At 40.1% G+C, this 15,475-nt stretch overlaps 1 protein-coding gene across 1 annotated transcript in view; it reads left to right on the top strand.

Moving 5' to 3' along the window:
- TMEM260 (transmembrane protein 260) overlaps positions 1-15,475 on the top strand; it is an 82,512-nt gene that overhangs the window by 58,653 nt on the left and 8,384 nt on the right. Inside the window, 3 exon segments of the mRNA XM_056133572.1 lie at positions 3,382-3,553; positions 6,085-6,233; positions 15,027-15,203. Coding sequence (XP_055989547.1) covers positions 3,382-3,553; positions 6,085-6,233; positions 15,027-15,203 — 498 coding nt within the window.

Here is a 15,475-nt window from a genome sequence, read left to right as displayed (position 1 = left end):
TCTATACACAGCTCAGTTCATTCTAGAGGGTTTTCCTATCTTTTTATTTTTATTTTTTTAATTTTTTTTTTTAGTTTATTTAAAAATCATGGTTTACAAAGTTGTTTGTAATACAGTTGTTATGGACATTCAATGTTCCAACACCAATCCCACCACCGGTGTGACCTTCCCTTCACCATGTCCAGCTTTTCCCAACCACTTCCTATGTCTGCTGCCTTAGCAGGCACAAAATAATTTATTTTATATTTAACTTGTTACAACTAAATGCTAATGGAATTATCAAAAAATACTACAGTAAAAGAAAATTTGTGAAAATTGTTCTATCTCACCATGGGGTCTTTGTCTGAGGATTTACTAAGCTGTCTTTATTATGTTGAGCCTTCAGCTATTATTTTGTTTTGTTTTTTTCCTGTTGAGTTTAGTTGAATTCTGTATTACTTTCCCATCTAATTTGGTGTACTCCTACCAGGATGTCAGTATTGTGGAATTTGTAGGTGTCGTGTGGTGACCTATTCTCCAGAAACTCTAGAATCTGCAGAACTGAGCCATGAACATGACTGCGGTTGTGGGATGTAGGTGTGGCTGCTGGGGTTTCTGAAAGTACAGGGGTCATGGAGTGCGGGGAGGAGGAATTTGAAGGAGGCTGTCCTCTCCCATTCTGAGAAGACCCCATAGTTCTCAGCCTGAGAACCCATATACCTAGAATTTTCATAGGGTTGGTGTCTCTGCAGAGATTAGTTGAGAAGCAATGGAGTTGGGTCTTGACATGGCGGCAGCTGTTGGGGTGTAGACGCAGCTGCTTGGGCTTCAGCAGGTTGGGCACTCACCCGCCCCCCCTCCCTACGGCACCCTCAAACTTTCATCCAGGAGACTGGTGTACCCATACATTTTAATGGCTTGCACCTCCTCCAGGATTTAGTGAAGAATCTTAAAGTGGGGGCCGATAGAAGAGTTTACAAGACAGTGGCTATGGGATGTCCTTTCCGTCTTTTTTTTAATTGACTTATTATTTTTAATTCAATCAAAGTGAGATACGCAGTTACAAAGTTGTTCATGGTTGGGTTTCAGTCATATAATGTTCCAACACCTGTCCCTTCACCAGTGTACATTTCCCAACACCCATATCCCCAGTTCCCCAACCCCTACCTGGTGCCTTTATGCTCTATGGCAGTCTCTCTCTCTCTCTCTCTCTCTCTCTCTCTCTCTCTCTCTCTCTCTCTTTCCCTCCTCTCCCTCCCTTCTTCCCTCCCTCCCTCTTTCTTCCCTTCTCCCTCTCCCTCACCCCACCCCGCCCTACTTTGGGGCATCGTGGTTTGCAGTATAGATATTGAAAGGTTATCTGGTAGATTCCTTTACCTACTTTCAATACTCAGTTCCTGTCCAGAAAGATCATTTCCACTATTTCCACTATTGTTGTCTACTGGTTACCTTCTCTTTTCTATCTTAACTATCCTAACTGCCCTTCACTCCCACTGCTGCCCCCACTACCACACACACACACACACACACACACACACACACACACACACACACAATCTTGTGGCAAGCTTCCAAACATTGACCAGTCCTCCAGGGCCCTTGCTTCCCCTAACTTTGGATATTAGTCTCACGCCTTTTTTTTTTTAATATCCCACAAATGAATGCAGTCATTCTATATCTGTCCCTCTTTTTCTGACTCATCCCATCTCTTTAAATGTCAGCATGTGTCTGCTTCAGTCAGAGCTTCCTCCAGGGATGTCTGCACTGCCAAGTGATTTTACTTTGTTTGGAATCTTTTCCTTGGCCATATAAATGAAATAAATAAAATTCAGCTTTCTTAGATGGTAGGAAACCATTGCATCTGTGCTTTTTTTTTGTTGTTTTTAACTGTGTGATTTGGGGTTTGTTTTTTGTTTTTAATTTTGAGGTACCTGATGTTCTGCCACTGAGCCACATCCCCAGTGGCATCCTTTGTAAAGGCAAGGCTAATTTTCTAGCCCTAAAAATATTTGTTTGCTTTCTGTGTCTAACCTAGTGATTCAACTTTAGGCTGTGTTTCTGAATATTGTCATATGTAACAGACCTAATGATATTAGGAAGAATGTTGCTTGTTCCATATTTTAGTGCTTTTGCTCTCTTATAACCTTCTCCACACAAACACCACACTCCCTACCATGGAAAGCTTTCATGCCATTTTTCTCTGAAGTTAGAAGGTACAGTTCAGGGTCTGGAGCAATAGCACAGGCACCTAAAAAGATCAGGGGGTGAGGGGCTGGAGAGAGAGCACAGCGGGTAGGGCATTTGCCTTGCACACGGCTGACCCAGGTTCGATTCCCAGCATCCCATATGGTCACCTGAGCACCACCAGGAGTAATTCCTGAGTGCAGAGCCAGGAGTAACCCCTGTGCCTGTATGCAGCCAACCAGGGCTAAATCTGCAGCACCTCATTTGATTCCACAAGTCCTGCCAGGAGTGATCCCTGAGCAGAGTCAGGAGTAAGCCCTGAGTACTGCTAGGGAAGGGAGGAAGGGAGGGAGTTCATGATTGGAAAACAGGACGGCTGCTGGTGTCAATCACTTTGCAATGCCCAGAGAGAAGCAAACAACTCAATCTGTTTCTTCCCTTTTCATTCAGGAAAAGGTGGAAAGGATGAGCTTTGCATGCAAGAATCATATAAATGTCAAACCTATGTCAAAAAATGGTAGATTTCTTTTTTGAATGCTTGCCCCATATTTTAGGTATGGGAGTGTCAAGGCCAGCAATACTGGGAATCGAGCTTAGGGCTTCTCCTCCTTTCACAATTTTGAACATTCCTTTGGACTAAATACATGAACGTGAAATTACCATAAATTCCTAATTGAGTCATAAATCTTAGTATTTTTAGTGAAGTTGAGCATACTTTCAGATTTTTTTAAAAAAAGCCAGATTTAAAAAAAAGGGATTTAATCGAATATAAACTAATTCCCTTTTTCTAGAAATGGATGTGAATTCCAGAAGTATATCAGCACATCTATTTTTTCAATTGCATGATTAGTTTTTTTTAAAACAGGTAATAGCAACCTCTTTCAAATACATACATCTTCTTAGAAGCTATAAATTTGAACAGTATGAAACACTAAATGTAGATTGTGTTATAAGAAAGGAATGGAGGGGCCGGAGTGATAGCACAACAAGTAGGACGTTTGCCTGGCACACGGCCGACCCGGATTCGATTCCCGGCATCCTATATGATCCCCTGAGCACTGGCAGGAGTAATTCCTGAGTGAAAAGCCAGGAGTAAACCCCTGAGCATTGCTGGGTGTGACCCAAAAAGGAAAAAAAAAAAAGGAATGGATTAGAAAATAAGTCCATTCTTAATGTAGCAATATGTTGTTGTTTAATGCTTTTCTTATTTTTACTTAGCATTTGTGACCAAAGAACCAACTATGTGATCGATAAATTTGCAAAGAATCTTCTTGCTTCTATGCCTCGTGATGCAATTATCTTACTCAGAGGAGATCTTCCAGGAAATTCTCTCCGTTACCTGCATTATTGTGAGGGGCTGAGGCCAGATGTTTCTTTAGTGGATCAGGAAGTAAGTATATGAAATATACTCTTAGAATATAGTGATAGTGGTAATTTAAAAACATTTAAAGCTGTTTTTAAATAATGAATGGGTACACTTTTTATGATCACTCTTAGGAAGAATATATGCCACTTTCTTCTATTTTAACTCGCTCTGGCGAGGACAGCCAGGTGCGGGGCCAGGAGATTCTGCGCTGTTCTCTTCCAGGAGGTGGGGTGGGTTTTATAGTCTCTGGGTCTTGGCCATTGATAGGATTACATGGTGGCGGGGGTGGGGGGCGGGGGGAGGACAGTTGGTGGGTGTGACCCCTGGTGGCAGAATCTCCTGCCCCCCTCCCCCCGCGCCTGGCTGTCCTCACCGGGGCCCCTTGAAGGGGGGCGGGTTGAGTTTCCCTCCCTGCCCCAAGCAGAGCCCCGGCAGCCGAAGACCTCCAGAACCATCCACAACCATGCTGAGACTGCTCTCCACACGCCTGAAGGTACTGGCAGAGGAACAAAGGCATGCAGGTCCCGGGGCTGAGATCTCCAAGCATGCTCAAATAGGGGCTGAGCATCCTCCACCCAGATCCCCCACACATAGTTTTATTTATATTTAAATGTTTTAATTTTTTAGAAGGAATATATATTACCTCTACATTTTATTTCACAAAACATTTGAGACTTGAGGGCCTGAGAGATGGTGCACGGATTAAGGCACTTGCCTTATAGGCAGCTGACCCCAGTTAGATCCTGGCACCACATTTGGTCCCTTTAATAACACCAAGAGTTACCCCTGAGCAAAGATTCAGGGGTGACCCCCAGGTGTTGTCACCCACCCAAACAAAAGAGCCACAGTAAATAACTAGTATCTGTGTACCCACCATCCAGCTCTCAAATAAATACCAGCATAATGGAAGCCTCTTGTGTAATCATCTTCCATAGCATTTCTTTTTGTTTGAAATGTATTTTATTTTAGGCACTGTGGTTTACAATAATGTTAATGGAAAGGTTTCATGCATACAACATTTCAGCACCACACCCTCCACCAGAGTGTCCGCTTCCCTCTGCCATTGCCCCTTTTGTGGTGTAGAAGTTTCTACATTTGATGTAGTCTCATTTGTTTATTCTGGTAGCATGGCTAATTGCATTGATACTGTCATTGATGATGCAACTAGATTTAATGCCGCAACCATTAGGGTGTAATATCAAAGTCTTTATTGATTTTGTTGTGACTTTTGTGCATGGTGTTAGAAAGGGGTCTGAGTTAATTCGTTTTGCATGTTTTTCCCAGCACCATTTGTTAAATAAGACATCAAAAGATCATATCATACGTTGGATATAGAATGTTATGACCTCCAAATACTAAAACTATTAGGTAACAAAATTTAACTCAGGAAATATTTCGGGGGTAATTATAATATATACCTAGATTAAAATTAAGCATCGTTATTCAAACAATGATATCCAAATGTTAAGAATATTCTATAGTAATGATTTTCATTTAACCAGAATACTATGCAAGGATATATAATGAATTTAATGATTCTAATAAATTCAAATAACCCAAAAGGTTTTCTTTCAGTTGTTGTTAATTTGTAGCCATACCTAGGAGTGCTCTGTGCTTAGAGTCACCGGGGCACTCTCTGGGCAGCACTGCAGTATGGTTTTGCTCCCAGTGCTATTCAGGGACTTATGTGGTGCCAAGGATCAAGCCCAGGGTTCCAATATGCTAAGATCCCAGAATTTCATATGTGCAAGGCAAATACTTTTAGAATCTCTGAGCTACATCCTCAGCAATAAAAGAGTTTCGAACTTTGAGGGCAAGATAATCAAAAGGAGTATTTCAGGGTAAGGGGTTATATCTTCTTCTTTAAAGACAAACTACTATTATTTTAATGCATGAGGAGAATAATGACATTTCTATATTTTGCCTATAATGTTATCAAAGACATTTTAACCTCAGCGAACTTAATGTGAGCACTGTTCTATACTAGACGATTTGCTGAGTGCTAAGGCCCAGAGATGGGAACACACAGTCCCCTCTCTCTAGGAGCTGGCAGTCTAGGAAGAAATCAGCTAACACTGTATCTATGGGTCCTGCAAAGTGCTGTAGGAGCATAACATTCTCACTGCGGAAAGCCAGGAGGCCATCCCAGAAGAAGGGATATGTAAGCAGATTATGAAGCTTGAATACACAAGTTCTGGGTATAGTAAAGGAAGAAGGACATTCTGAGTAATTCTTCAGATGCATGAAAGTAACAGGAAACTGGGGTATTCTATAATTGTCAGAGCTTAGGAGATGAAACCCAAAGCTTAAATCATAGAGAAGTTGAGCCATGTACCTTGATCAAACTATATATTTGTGTGTGTGCATGTATATATACATATATACACATATTTACATATAGCTACATATATAGTCAATTATATATTTAATAATTTTACGTATAATTTAGTTATTATATTTGATAAGCTTGGTTCTTTTCAAAGAAATTCACTAAAAGCTTGACATTGTATAATTTTTATTATATTATTTTTATTTTTATATTATTTTTCTGACAGATGATGACTTATGAGTGGTATTTACCTAAGATGGCAAAGCATTTACCAGGTGTCAACTTTCCTGGGAACCGGTGGAATCCTGTCGAAGGAATATTACCTGGTGGGATGGTCACATTTAATCTTGATCATTTTCTTGAAATAAATAAACAGTAAGCATTCTTTTCCTATAATAGCTTTTCTAAAGTCTTAAGCTTTTCTAAAATTGTTTATGTACAGCTGTGCTTCATCCAAAAGACCAATTTTCTACACCTATTTCCCTGTCACTTGTGAGATTATCTTTGTAATTAAATTGCATATCTGTGCATAAATGAGGCCAGACAGAAATAAATGTTATTGTTCTGGGTAAAGAAAAAATAAAGACAGATTAACAAGAATAGCAAATAAGATCTTAGTGCAATTCAGAGAAAATGGGGATGTGCCTGCCTACTTGAAACCGTTGCAGATGGATCGCAAGCAATTATCGTTTCCCCCTGATCAACACTGTGGCACTCTTTAAAGTGGAAAGCAAATGTTTTCCAGGAATAATCACTATGTAAAAATAGCTTAAGGAGTTTTATAATAAGAAATAAGACATTTTTATAAATAAGAAAAACACCTATGGCTATGATGGCTGAGATAACGTGAGAATGCTGGATTCTACACTTGAAACATAAATTCATTCATAGTTAAGGTCAAGACTAAATAACTACTTCAATGGTACATTGCTGAACATTTCTCCTGTCTATGAAATGCTTAGGACTGTCCAGAGTATAAAGAAGAAAACCTTATTTCAGTGGGAGTATGGTGCCGCCAGCAGGTCAATCTGTACCTGTGAGGTGAGTGCATCAGCAGCCTGATGGCACCTTCAGACTTTCAGATACCCCCAGAATTGCTGCTGTGCCTTTGGACAGACCCCAAAAACTTGGGGCAAAGTTTAGCAAGAAAACAAATGGCCAAAAATTATGTATGTGGGAGACACACCCACAAACCACCTCCGACTCAGCTATATAATTTGAGGCATGGCCTTTCTGGTTCCTGATTGAACTGCTTAACGGCCATGATCCCAGAGACTCAGAAACAAATCTCAAAACCCAACAACTCTTGGCAGAAATGAGTCCGGTCCCTGCAGTATGCTACCAGTGCTAGGCCATCCCAAGTGGGAATAGGTTTTGTGTCTTGGCCTGATCCTCCTGGCGGCCCAGTGGCCACCATCCTCCAGAGGCCACTGGACAGTCAGGTTTGGGCCCGCAGTGACTAGATACGTGGGGCCTCACAGGATGGGGGTGGAGCCAGTCCTTCCCTCCCCGTTCCAACGAGACCTCAAGTCGCCACCCACAAACAGCCTCTCTGGCTCCTGATCAAGTTACTTAATTGCCATGATCCTAGATACTCAGGAACAAATCTCGGAACCCAGCAAGTTCTGGCAAGAATTTCTTCCAGATTTGTTAAAATTTCGGAATTTCAAAATCACACGACCACAACTGCAACCACGCGACATATGTTATTCATAACCAGCAATGGAAAACAAATAGTCTTACTGTTGCCTTTTTGGCAGATCTGAGTGTTGGGGTAAAATCCCAAATAATAATGGTGGGTGTGGTGTCAAAATATTGAATATAATCAAAGTAGAGAGAGAGTAATTTGGAAATCATCTGCCCCACAGGTAGGGGGAGGGTGTGGGATGGGGATATACAGGGGTTTTGGGAGGTGGAGAATGGGCACTGGTGAAGATACGGGTGTTTCATTGTATGACCAAGACTTAAACCCAAAAGCTTTGTAACTGCTCTCACAGTGATTAAATAAATAAAATTATAAAAAATGGGGGAAAAAAAGTAAGGTAGAATTCATGCACAATTCAGTCAGCCTAATCAGTGGCTGAATAAAGAGCAGTACTCCTACATTTAAAAAAAAAAAAACCTTATTTCTTAATTTTTAAGCAGTACTTATAAGCAGTACTTCAGAAATTCTTTGGAAATTCCAAAATTAAATTATCGCTTACTGGGAACATAGTAATGAGGTACTTTCTGTGTTCAGAACATGACATTTTCTGTGCTCATGAAATCTTACAAAAGGATAGATATAATGTGTGGTGGAAGAGTAACATTTGGTTGTGCCATTTTGGAATAAAATAGTAAGAACCATTAACTTCTCCAGATAAGATGCCCTTTTTTGGGTGAATTTTATTTAATTCAACCTCACAATTTTTTATTGAGTCTACTATATTCCAGTTTGTTAGTAATTCTGGACCCTGGCACTAACGTAAAACTGTTTCGGATTCAAGTAGACCACAATATAGTTGTAAAATGTATGTACATTCACTACTAGTCGTCATAATATGACAGAATAAACTTTCCATTAGCAAAAACTCTCCACTTTACTGAGACACAATAAAGATTTAATATATTTTAGTGCTAAATGTTTAATGCATTTACTGAATGAGTGATTCAATTGACAGTATAAAGTACTACTTTTTTCTAGAAGCATGGATGAAGAAATAATGAATTCTGTCTGGAGCATTCACTCAACATTTATTAACTGCCAGGTGTCCAGAATATACTGCCTATTGGCTACAGATATGTGGGCATGATTTCTGCTACTATATTTCAGAGAGGGCTTCAGATGATGCCTCACACATTGAACAGACAAATTACAGTATCTAGTTAATGTGATAACATTGGTGTGGAGGAAATGACAGGGTCCTAAATGGTAAGCAGTTTTCCAAGAAGAGGGGAAGCAGCTGCTTCCTGCTGGACTCAGGGGTAACTGGTGTCTTGCTGTGTACGGAACCCAGTACTTAGGTGGCAGGGTGAGAGGGGTCATACGGAGAGGTGGTGGACCCAGATCCTGAATGGCTTTGCCCTATAGCCACAGATGAAACCTGCCTCATGAGTTTATTGTATGTTGCTCATTGAAACTAATCAAAACAGACAAGACTAAAAAGATCAGTCTAGTCTACCACCATCATTTCAGGATCTCATCCTTTGGTTTTGTTTTTAGGGTAATAGTCAGCTGTGCTCAGGGCTTTCTTCTGGCTCTGTGCTCAGGGACGGTTCTTGGTGGTGCTCAGGAGTTCATATGTGGTGCCAGGGATTGAACCCAGGTTGGCTGCATGTAAAGGAGGTGCCTTACCTGCTGTACAATCTCTCTGACTCCCCCATTCATTTTTTCAATTGAGATATTACTTTACAACACTGTTTAAGTTACCAATGTATGGTTTCTCAACTCAGTAACTAGATTCATCACACTCTCCACCAGAAGTCCAGTCCTCATTTCACCACCAACTATAAAATCCCCTCTATTTTTTCCACCTACCTACGCCCCGCCCCCCACCCCCACACCATCTCTCTGTAATCATTCCGTTGTTAAAATCTAAGAATTTTTTGTTTGCTTTGTTCATTTGCTTGTTTCTTTATATCTCACAAATGAGTGATATCACTAATTTCTTCTGAATTATTTAACATAGAACAATCCCCTTAAAGTTCATTCTCTTTTTTTAATTTTTTTTAAATTTTATTTTCAAAGTATTGTTCACAGTAATTGATTACATTCAATATTTCAACACCAACCCCACCACTGTTATACCTTCCCACCACTATTATTTCAAATTTTCCCACCACTACCCAAGCCTGCCCCAAAGGCAGATGCTAAATAGTTTATTTTGTATTGCTTGGTATGAGTAATTGACTAATAGTGATCCAAAAAGGTTTTCTTAGAGGAAAGTGTGTGAAAATTGTTGTATCTCATCTTGGAGCCATCATGCCCTTATGTTAGAGATGATTAACATGTTAAAGTTTGAGTCTTGTCTACTAATATACATACATATTTATGTACATATACATTTTTTATCAAGATTGGTTGTCTTCTACCTTACACTCTATCAATTGTGGTATGTTACTCTTGGTATTTCAGTGGCATAGAGTATGAGATGTCACATGGCTGTGGAAAAGACTGCATACTCCTGGAATTCTAAAATTTTTCCATAGGATTCTAGAACTAGAGTTAATATTTTTTTTAACTGGATGATGATTTGGGTGGTACGGAGGCATCTCTGCGGTGTGTTAATCTCTTCTGAGATTCATTTGTGGGTCTCTGGATCATGGCCATTAATGCACTTAAATGGCACCCAGAGACAGTTCGTGGGTGTGACTGCCAGGAAAGCGGAAGTGCAGGGAGATGGTAGAGGGGGCCCATTCCTAAGTCCAGAAGCCTGGAGATTTCAGTCACAAGTCCCACACAGTGTTTTCAATGGATTCAATCTCATGCATGGGAGGCTTGGAGTGAGCCTATGAAGGTTGGCTGTGAGCATGGCAGTGATTAGGTTCTGGAGGTTTGTGGCCGGGGTTCTTTTGGAACAGGTAGAGGGACACACTTGCCCCACTCCAAGATGCCCAGATAATATCAGCCCGACATAAGGTGGGGAGACATCTCTATAGTGTGTTACTCTTTTCCAATATTCATTTGTGAGCTTAAAGTTCATTTTTGATTTTTGCAAATGGCAAACTCTTATGACTGAGTGGTAAACCATTGTGTGTGTGTGTATATATATATATATATGTATATGTATATATACATATATATGTATGTATATATGACCACATATATACATATATATGTATGTATATATGTCTGTTTTATGCAGACATCTGTTATCAGGCACTAGAATTTTTTCTTATTACTTATTGTACTACAGTGTACAGAGGAGTTTCTATATCATTTTGATTCAGTGTTTCCATATTCTTCATATAAATAAATAGAGTGGAATTACTGGCTCATGTCTAATACTGACTGCAGATCCCTAATCCTCATAATCACTCATCTCTTCTCCAATTCTTCTGTAGCTTTACTTTTTCCGGAGTGCCATTCAGTGGATTTATAGATTATATTACCTCGTGATACTGATATATTTTACATAACAAAATGCCTTTAGGATCCATCTAAATAGTTGGGTTAATCAATAGTTCATCTCTTTTTATTGTCGGGTAGTATCCTTTCATCTGGAGTGCCATACTTTTTCCATTCATTTGCTGAAGGACATTTGGGTCATTTCTATGCGGGGACATCTGTGAATAGAGCTGCTATAGACACTCATCTATAGGTTTGTGTCTGACTGTGTTTTTCACGCTTAGAAATATATTGGATATTGAATTGGAAAGATTGGATTCTTTGTTTTCTTTCTGTTGAGCTTTGAAAGTCACTTTTTTGTTCTATTTTTGTGTGTGTGAGAATCAGCCAGTATTGGAACTGTTTTTTGCGGGGAGGGGTTGTAGAGGGCGGAAATCCTACAGTGCTGGGGATCAAGCCCAGTGTTCCCACTTGCTAAGTATTTGATCCAGTTCTTTAAGCCATCTCCCGAGCTCTTGGGAGTTCTTCATATATTTTACATGCAAATCCTGTGTAAAATATGTAATTTATAAGGAAAAATGGGGGGAGAGTGGCTTTGCAGGAGTCTCACACATGGGATCTCACTTGCTCTACTTGTAGAATCGACATCAAGAGATTACAGAAGCATAATATTTTGGCAATAGGGCAGCCTATAATCATTGTTCCTGGCGCCCCAAGGGAGGGGGGGAATATGTGACCTTGACCCCCTTCCTGGTCTGAGATCCTCAGCAAGAGGAAACATTTATAACTTTAAAACATTTTCTATTTTGATGAAATACAGTTGGAATTTTTTCCTTCTTTTATTGTGAATTTTTTTTTTTCTGCTTCAGCCTTACTTTGCCACAGTTTGGGGCTACTCCTGGCCCTGTGCTAGGGGATTTCCCTTTGAAGTGTTTTGGGAACCAGGTGGTGCCATGAATTGCATTCAAGCTTTCAGCATGCAGACCACGTGTTCAACTCATGGAGCTATCTCTTCAGGCTTGGCATTTCTCCTTTTATGCATAATATCTGAAAACATTTTCCCGAGTCAAAGAGATAGTATAGCAGGTAGGGGGCTTGCTTTGTTATCAACTGACCAGGCTTTGATCCCCAGCATCCCAGATAGTCTCCCAGCCCTGCAAGTACCACCAGGAGTAATTCCTGAGTACAGAGCCAGGAGTAACCCCTGAGCACCATTAAATATGGTCCCAAGACAAAACAAAACAAAAATACATCTTTTCTAATGCTCACTCACAAATATTTTTGCATGTTTTCATGTAAAATTTTATAATTTTATGTTTTACATTTTAAATCTGTTATTCGTTTTGAGTTAAATTTTATAAGGGCATAGTATAGGACAAGGTTTTTGTCATATAGTTATCAAATTGTATTAATCTGTTAAAATATTGTTCATTCTTTATAGAATTGTACTTATAACTTTTTCTGTATTTACTGAAAAATTCTCTCATTTTTAATTAACTTCAATCTGATTAGTATTTTCGTGGTATATCTTTTTTATCCTTTTGCTTTTAATCATCTCAATTGGTTTTCTTGTAGACAGCATATATTTAGATCTTGTTTTATTATTCACTCTGACAATGTCTCTCTTTTCGTTGTATATTTAAAATAACCATGCTAATTCAATTATCGATAAGCATGGGCACATATCTACTATTTTATTATTTGCCTCTTATTCTCTTTTTGAAAAACTTACTCACCCCTACCTATTGTTGCTCTTGATGTTGTTACTGCAGTGACTGACAGTCACACACATTCCTAGCTGCAGTGCTCACTTGTTTAGTTAAAGTGCTCACCATGGGTGACTGTGCTGCTACGCATGCTCACCAGTGCTCACATTTCCCAGCCAGGGTACCTGCCTATCTTTTTAGATGAGGTGCTTACCAGAGGTCAGACCCTCTTGTGGTGCTTCCACAAACCTAACTGGAATTTGACCAGAAACTCCTGGCAGCCCCAGAGAGCTCAGAGAGCAGAACTGCTGGAGTGAGGCTTGGCCCACATGAACATTGGGGACTGTTTGCTTGCAGGGGAGGAGCTTGGAATTCCTACATTGATCCTCAATACACTGATATTATTTAAAATAAATAATTTTAAATTATTTATTGAGATTTTATCCTGTGTCTTGGTAAAAAAAAAAAATCTTGAGGCTGGAGCACAGTGGGTAGGGCATTTTTGCCTTGCATGTGTCCGACCCGAGTTTGATTCCCAGCACCCTATATGGTCCCCTGAGCACTGCCAAGAGTAATTCCTGAGTGCAGAGCCAGGAGTAACCCCTGTGCATCACTAGGTATGACCCAAAAAACAAAACAAAAAGAAAAATCTTAGTGGTAGATTAGGGATTGGGGGTCTACATACATACTTAATGTTTTCACAGTTTACCTAGATTTAATATTTTACCAGTTCAAGAGAAATGTAGAAAACTTAAGGTTAATCTCACACTGCTGCCTTCTCTCCACTGGTTCCAATATTGTTCTTGTTTCCAAAGTACTTGCCATGTGTCTGAACTGAGTTGTACCCAGTAGCCAGCCCAGGATCAAGGTCATGGTCTGTCCTATGACATTTCAAGTTTATGACTTATTTCAAGTTTTCTTTTGAGTCCGCTTCATCTGTGCTGAGCTGAGAGATGAGCCTGTTATTCATGTTGTTTATCCACAACTTTATGGGTTTGTGCGCTCACCCTTCCCTTCTTCACCCCTCTCAAAATTGGTGAGTGAACACTATGATATATATTGAGGTTGCTCTCTTGATCTCTCTTTTCTCCCGGTTCACCCCGGGACTTTGCAGGTCACGGAGCCCTCCTTTCTGACTCTCTAGCCTACCAATTTGGAATTTCTTTTCTCCTTCTGCCACAGCCATGCCAGTGGCCATGTCTACTCTTGGGACCACTGTGGGGGTGCAAAGAGACAGAGAACCATGGGGCTTTCTTTGCCCTAGGGGCCTACAACACAGCTCTTCTGATTAAGATGTGTCTCTTCCTTCATGGTTGTAGAAACCAGCTCCACTGGGAGTAGGGATACAGCGGGAAGGGGGAGTTTTTAACTTTAAAATTTTAGTTGAGTGATGGCTATTAATTCAATGATTAGAAAACTGATAATAGTACCATGCTAAGCTTTTGTCCTGGTGTTGAGGAGGACCTTTATTTTGCTGCTTGCCTCTGTGGCCACCCAGTATGACCTCTTGATACCAGGGGGAAATCCAGGAGAGCCTCTCAGTCCCCGCCAACCCTCAGCAGATCCCTTTCTTACTCCCCAGGGGCAAATAAACAAATAAACAAACAAGCATTGAAAGAGGGCTTTCCTGAGACCTCTTTTTTGTCCTCATTTGGCTTGCACTTCTGGGTGCCAAAGTTCTTTTCTGTCCGGGCCAAGTAAAAGGGGAAGGGGGAAATGATTTGGTGGAACTGAGAATTCTGATTTTTCTGCCCCCATCTGATTTTTAGCTTGTCCTCTTCAGAGTCTGCAATAGTTGTTCCCTCTAGTCTTGCTGGAAATCCTAGTTGCCTGCAGCCAGAGAGGCAAGGCAGCATGTTTTCGCTTCATCTGTCCTAGAAATCACACTCAGTTCCAAGCATCAGAAGCTGCATTTCATCTTAAACAGCTCTGAGAGTGACACCCAGTTCACAGATGCAGAGACTGGCACAACTAGTGAAGTAATTTCCCCCAAGTCCTGGTGATCATAAATGGCAGGGAAAATCCTAGTCAGAAGTGCCTTGTTTCAATGTAGAGGAAAGTTTTTGTACCCTAAGTAATTTCTCAGTATATGCCTTTTTTTTTCCTACTTAGAGATGCCTATTAAGACAGATACTACACATGAGAACTGGTTTATTAAATTTTTAATGCTGTTGAATCAGACTTGTCTAAACCATTCCATTAAAAATTTCTGTGGGACTTGAAGTTTCTAAAAACCCTTCAAATCAAATTATTTTGATTCAGTAGATATTGTGGGTTAGCTATAGATGATGTTATGTGGAATTCAGAGTTAATTCAGAGATGTAGAACCTGTCTGCAAAATGTTACTAGATTGCTCAGAGAGATTTTTCTATTTATTTACCTTGAAGTCAAAAACATTTTGTTTTCTCTTAATAGAAAAGAAACCTTTGTTTGTATAGGAATTCATGAAGGTGACCCAACTTGGAAGAAGAAATATTCACTCTGGCCATGGGGTTCTTGTGACAAATTTGTTCCTTTGGAGAATGTGTTCCATCCTGAGAAATGGATAAAACTTACAAGAAATATCTATAACTGGACTGAAGAGTATGGAAGGTAAGAAGAACTGTTCTGCGCATCAGAGAAGGTTGTTTTTTGTTTGTTTCTCTGTTTTTGCTTTTTGGGTCACACCCAGCAATGCACAGAGGTTACTCCTGGCTTTGTACTCAGTAATTACTTCTGGCGGTGCTCAGGGGACCATATGGGATGCTGGGAATCTAACCTGGATTGGCTGCATGCAGCAAGGTAAACACCCTACCCACTGTACTATCGCTCCAGCCCCATCAGAGAAGATTTTTGTGCCTTAAATATGTCACAAAATTTTAAAA

Source organism: Sorex fumeus, unplaced genomic scaffold (assembly GCF_029834395.1).
Source record: "Sorex fumeus unplaced genomic scaffold, SorFum_2.1 ptg000098l, whole genome shotgun sequence".
Classification (NCBI taxonomy): domain Eukaryota; kingdom Metazoa; phylum Chordata; class Mammalia; order Eulipotyphla; family Soricidae; genus Sorex; species Sorex fumeus.
Note: the sequence above shows the minus strand (reverse complement) of the source record. Positions and strands in the feature narration are given on the sequence as shown.